General features: G+C 35.2%; 1 protein-coding gene across 1 annotated transcript; it reads right to left on the reverse strand.

The window, feature by feature from the left end:
* Window positions 1-557: 557 nt before the first annotated feature.
* Window positions 558-3,867, reverse strand: LOC123541211 (uncharacterized). The gene has a single exon (XM_045326623.2). The coding sequence runs from the start codon at window positions 3,828-3,830 to the stop codon at window positions 2,148-2,150; it is 1,683 nt and encodes a 560-aa protein (XP_045182558.1). The 5' UTR covers window positions 3,831-3,867; the 3' UTR covers window positions 558-2,147.
* Between the last annotated feature and the right edge of the window lie 2,786 nt (window positions 3,868-6,653).

The raw sequence follows: 6,653 nt of genomic DNA on the forward strand, positions 1-6,653 counted from the left end.
CTTTTGTATTGTCACGTGATAGAAAGAAAAGCTTCCAACTGGTTAAAAATATTCAGGTGTGAAATAAAGTAATATATGTGCACATATAGCCTACATGCTTTATTTACGATTTCGTAGGTGAATATATTGACATACATTTATACAAGCGTGGACCAACAAATTTACTAGTGTATTGGGCAAAAATATGCTCACGTATAATTTTACACGTTCACTCCGTAATTACAAACGCACATTTATATATGCGAGCATCCCCACATCTTTGGGACGTGTGCACTTAAAGTAATATGCGTGCTTGTTTACGTTAAGAATAAGCACGCATGCAAATCAGTGATACAATATACAAGTACCTTGCATTAAATTTTTTTTATCATTCAAAGCATATTTCCATACATACGACAGTACACAACCTTGAAAATGCCTTATGCAAGGGAAGCACCATCGTCTAAAATAGCTTTTATAGTTACATTAGTTGCTTCCCTTTAACTGAATCCTTCAGAAGTGTCATGATTATGCATGTTTTTTTTGCGTTCTTTTTTAAATCAAACACAACACTGGGCAATATTTGAGTCATCGAAGTTTTGATTTTAATTTTTTCGCAATCTAAATACAACATTTGCGCATATAAACGCACGTAATGACAATTTAGACACTTACTAAGGTACAATGAAAGTAATAGTACAAAAGTACAAAATATATCAGATAGATCGTTTTTAGAGCGAAATTTATTAAATGAAATGTGACATATTACTTGTACTATCTTGCAAAAAACAACGTAATCAACAGCCAGAAACAACAACAACAACAATATCTAAACTTTCTTGTTTCAAAACGGCGCTTAAACTTTAGAGTGATCAATCGTTTGCGCCATTAGCCAGATGACAACGTAGGAACATCTCCAGAAGCGCGTCACCATTTTCATGACATATTTTCCTAGTTTAGAGATTACTTCTGATCGTTGGAAATAAAAAAGTAAATATAAGAATATAAGTCAATTCAGTAACCTCTATGCATTTTGTTTAGTGAGGGAGCCATCCTGACTGCGAAAGGTAGGCGACTCCTCCCAGGTGCCCGGTCGATCGTGCCTAAAATAAAAAATGGAGGGAAAATATGGATCACCTCCTTTATGAAAAGCGGAAAACGTTTAACTTAACCCCCCCCCCCCCCACACCCCTCACCCCCACCACAAAAAAAATAATGTGGAAAACCTCCTTACTGGGTGAGTCAAGCGGTAAAATCTGAAGTACAATCAAAGAACGTAAACATTAATATCATTCTCATAGAAATCCCGAGAAAATGTGATATTCTGTCATGGTTTTTTATATCTATTCTGTAGACGCTGATTTCTGTATTATAGAGTATGATACATATATGTTTGATATATATTATGCAGGTATGTTTCTTTTAACACAAAAACATTTAATAATTAGGCTATTGATTTTACGACAGAATTCACAAACGGCCAAAAATGGCTATCTAATCATTTATTGACGATATCTTCAAAAGTAATCCAGAGAGTTTAAAAACTTAATACAATATTTCTGATAATTTAATGACGTATGCATTTTGAATTCGCGTAACTTTGTTCAACAGTGTGTAAGGTTATAGCAATGTATAGCTTTGAGAATAGCATGTTGCAGTAGTTCCGTTATAGACTTTAGATAAAGGCAAAATAGCAGAAAAGTTTAACTTGGCGTTTAAAAGGTAGTTATTTAATGTGATAACTTGTATAAATATCAATGTAAGTTAAGCTCCACACATAGTGTAACTGACGTTGAACTTAACATTTATTTTTTGTCAAAATTTTCCGCATAAGTTGGCTTTTGCGCATAAGTCTTAAACGTTTAAAACTTCAGAGTGCATTTTGAACGGTTACTCCGTGCGAAAATTCTACGTTCTATTTTTTTTACTCATCAGACGCTTAGAAAACTATACACGTGCCCGTACCATTACACGTATGAAATTTCGGCCTTTCTTAATATCTAGGCAATTTAGAGGCCTACATACATACAAATGATATTGCTATATGAAGCATTACCATAAATGTTTGCTTTTCAAACTAAAATGAGACTCTATACAAACAAGTACATAAACTTTTCGCACGGACATCGTACATGAGCTTTTGTAGCATGACAGCAACATTTTGTAAATTAGTCACTGTCAGATGTCCCACTAGAGGAGCTAGTTTCATCATCATCGCCTGAACTTTCGCCAGATTCCTCTTCAATCTGTTTCGCCTTTTTACTTCTTCGATGTTGAACTCTTCTCTGACAATACTTTATGATAGTTAAAATAAAAAAGACTGCAAAATCACCTATAAAACTAATACACAGATACACAGTATATCGTCTGATTTCTGCACTTCTGTCTTCTTTAACTTTCACCTCGTATTTAAATTTCATTTTCTTTTTCTTCCAGCAAGAGTAGATTCCGCTGTCCGACAATACCGCCGCCTTGAAGTGTAAATTTCCAAACATGTCTATTGTTATCCTATTTTTTGAAAACTTTTGAATCTTAATAATGTGAACAAGCTTTGTACCATTCACCCAGTTTATTGTCTTAGTTAACGAAATTCCGGGACATTTTAGTATGAAATACGACCCTACACGAACTGACTTCTTCTTTGCTTTCTTTTTAGCATTTTTCTTGTCAATTTTGTCCTGCTTCTCTTTATCTTCAATCTCTGATCTTGAAAACATAGAAGTTATACCACGTTTTCTTCTTGAAATGGAAGCCCGACATGGTACATTGCATTCTTCAATTTGTATTTGGTTTGGTTTTTGAAGCCATGGTTCTTGTTGAAAATCTCGTAAAAACTGTGATTGGCATGGGATTCCATTTTTAGCAAAATTAAGAATATGTCTAAGGTAGTCGTGATTCACTTCTTTGTTGTAATTGTGCTTCTTAACGACACAGATTCCCATTCGTTTTCGAATACCGTCATCACCACACACGCTGCAGGAAGTCCATGCGTGCCATCTTGTAGTGATTTCTATATTTAGGATCGGTATTACTTCCGGTTTTAGCGGTTTTGTATTTGAATAGCTAGAAACATCTACCGTGTCAGCATGTTTCAAATCGATCACATCTACATGAAAGAAATACCGCATGTGTGATTCTCTTGCTATATATTCTTGCAACTCGTTCCATTTTAGCCGCAGATTCATGAAATTATTGCTCCTATCAACCGGTATACAGAAATAACTTCCGGTATCGGACATTTGCACTTTTTTCAAAACAAGGGTATGGTCTAAAGTTAAAGTTATCCTGTTTACTTTCTCCTCGTCATGTAGATCTGGCACAACTTCTTTGATATGATACAATCCATTAGAATTAGGATAAAGATATAGTTTCAGCCATTGCAGGGATTCGAACATTTCATGTTTATCTTCACGACAGTCGTGACAAGGTAAATGAATAGTCTCGCCAATTTCTACAGTAACAGCATGGTTCGATAAGTCAGAATCTTCTGCATTTCTGACACATTTTTCCGGAAGTCGATCAAGAGATCGTTTGTGACGAAGATTACCGAGAAACCCCGAAATATTGACGCCATCTATAACTTTCTGGTCTGTGTGTAGAAATATTTCCGATCCATCGGAAGACGATTCTTGTCTAAAAAATGAATTCTTACCGTGTTCATAAACTGTATCTTCGGAATCTGTCTCAAATGGAGGATTATCGTGATTTACTATCTCGAACTCAGACACAGCTTGTAAGGTTCCGCCGTCTTTTACCGTCACTTCAACTCTGTATGCACAGTACAGATCTATTGCTGATAAAACTAGTAAAAGATGGAAAATATTTTGCGCCAATTCCCTGTGCATTTTCATTTGTTTCAGTATATCTGATAGTAACGCTAAATTTACATTTAACGGATATGACGTCAGTTAAATCAATGACGTCATTTAACCTAACGTTGCATGATTTTGCGCGAAAATGCTTTATTTAATTATAAATTGGGCAAATTACAATTTAAATGAACGAATGTCAAACAAGTACCTAAGATTTTGCTGGCAAGCATAGATCTATTGTCTATAATTAAACTGTTTTATTGTTGTTATTTTTTATCGCAAAATACCCAAAAAAATTGTCTTGATTTTCTTCCAGATATGAGTTATATATCTTTCTAAAAGTCTTCAAAATGCGATGTTGAACAATTCAAGTTTCGAATGAATATCATGTCATTACTCTTTCATAGCCGACATTACCTGTTTTGTTCTTCATACTTTTACAACGTATAATAAAATCTGTAAAAAGAACCTTTGGAAACATAGAATGCAACCAAGCAGAATAATTGCCGACTCGGTTTGATTGTGTCTGTGAAATGTGCAACACCACTCACTCTATTACACAAATATTGAAAGGACTCCATGATCCCAAAGGACCAGAAAATATAACAACACTGAATCCAAGTACGGGGAGTCTTTTTACAGCCGCCACACGACACTTGTGATAGTTAATAAAATCTGTAAAAAGATCTCTTTTCTATAAGTCATAGTTGTAGTCCATAAAAATTACTTAAATTTATTCATCAAAATTTACACAATGTTTTGTATGTGAATCCACATAAGCAACGTATTTTATAACTTTGTTAAGAATATAACATATCATTTAAGACATATCCCATTGAAACTGTTAGCAGTTACTACAAAAATACCAGATATTTGTTCAGAATCAAAGAAGTATGTACTAGAACACTTTTAAAAAGAGGTGTTCGATATTTTTGCTCTTGCCTGGAACAGTCAATCCTGCATGAGGCACCAGTAAGAAGTCTGACTGCTTCAAGCAAAAGGATGTTAAATGCAGGTTACCGCTAAGGTAGGTCCAGCTGTAATTAAAAGTAGTCTACGGAAAACCCAGTTATAGAATAAGTGACACAAGCGATTAAATACATTTACAAAAAGTACCGCATATTTTACTTATTGCTTGAAATACATTTATCATTCTGAATAATGTGTAAATTTAAAATAGAAAACGGGTGAAAATGATTTTCTTTTCAAAACTTTACGTCAAAGCTTGAAGAAATGCGCCTTAAAATTAGTTAAGAGTTAAGTTTATTTATTACATACTATGTGCATTACTGTAGAGCAAAACCGAACCCATTAAGGGCAGTAAATAAAATAACTCCTTATTTTTTTTCGTCTTTTTTATCAATTTTCCCGTGCTGGTAATTTGATCACTTTACGCACTGGAATTGTAAAAATGTTCTTCGTTTGTCAAAAGACAGTTTTGCTCTGAGAGTTGATGGTAACAGTATACACTTATTGAATGTAGTTGCCAAGTTGGTTGCAGCAGGACCATAATTAGTGGAAAAAACGTACAAGACACGTAATCGTAATCGGCAATTTACGCTTGATTACATGTTTACCATATTCTTCAGCATTTCCGGCTTGTTTGCCACGGGTTTGTTTGAGTTACGACCGAAGGATACCGGAGTAGAAATTGCACGGAAATTGCCGATTGTTATTACAATTGTTATTACGGGTCCAATTCTGTAAAATCAACTTTCTCTTAAGTTCTGCTTCAAAACTTATTTGAACTGAAAGAAAATAATCTAAGAAAATGAAGACCCACTTAATTCCATGTTTTATTTTACAGTTATCTCCAAATTTTTGTCTGTTTCTGATATTGCCAGTTGGTTATAGGTTCAACAAACGTGTCTAAATATTTTTTTGCAGATTTCTAAACAATTTTTTTTTCCGGAAATTTCCACAATTTCTCCATTGTCAGCTATATTGTTTCTTTGTCGTTTGCGCTAACATACCAGCTCGGAATGTTTAAGGCCTGTTTAGGAGTATTGACCGGTAACCAATCTGTAGCCCATTCATAAAGGCCGCATTGACAAAAGATTAGATATCGGATGTTTAGCAGGCTGGCTCTATTCAGAAAATATATCATAGCCAAGTGCAGTAAGCCTATTAATTAAAAGAAATGATGTACCTATTGTTAAAATTAAAAGTGACATTGTTATTATTATCATTATTATTGTTACACCAGATTTATATAGCGCCTTTTCATGATAAACATGTTCAAAGACGCTTTACATTTAACAAACGCAGCCACACAGGGCGCGGAATTTATCCTCTACTAGTACAGACACAGACCGATCTGACCAGAGGTACAGAGTGAGATAAGCCTCCAGAACAGGTAGAGAGAAATCCTTTTTAGATACAGGCCTGTCCGGCTAACTTAGCCTAGCTCTTTGCGAATAGACAGTCTGGTTCTTTAAAGTGCAAGGTATATAGCACCGATACACGCGAAGCCGTCTTTCCCGGGAAGAACCAGTAAAGGCCTCTGAGTTAGGTGGGAGACACTCAGAAATTTCCTGTGCCTGGACCGGGATTCGTACCTCGGACCTCTGGATTTGCAGTCAACGTGTTACAACTAGACCACCGCCCCACCTAAACATATTGTTTGTATGACTCCTAATTTACAGTGTTCTTAAGGAACGTCAAACATTATGCTAGACTGGTGCCCGTGTTTACTCTCTACGTTCCACAATGATTCTCGAAATACAGTCGGGTACCAGGCTAACATTATGCTTGACGACGTCACGTCTTTGCGTTCTAAAGTTGACAGTAAACAGCTTGTATGCTGAAGATTTCATTTTGCATCCAGCTTTTCGTCATATTTAAACAATTAAATATCTACTT

The sequence above is a fragment of the Mercenaria mercenaria genome, chromosome 16, assembly GCF_021730395.1.
Source record: "Mercenaria mercenaria strain notata chromosome 16, MADL_Memer_1, whole genome shotgun sequence".
NCBI classification, from domain to species: Eukaryota; Metazoa; Mollusca; class Bivalvia; order Venerida; family Veneridae; genus Mercenaria; species Mercenaria mercenaria.

Excerpts from the sequence above, each read along its gene's own strand:
- LOC123541211 (XM_045326623.2), bottom strand. The coding sequence starts at position 3,830 with ATGAAAATGCACAGGGAATTGGCGCAAAATATTTTCCATCTTTTACTA.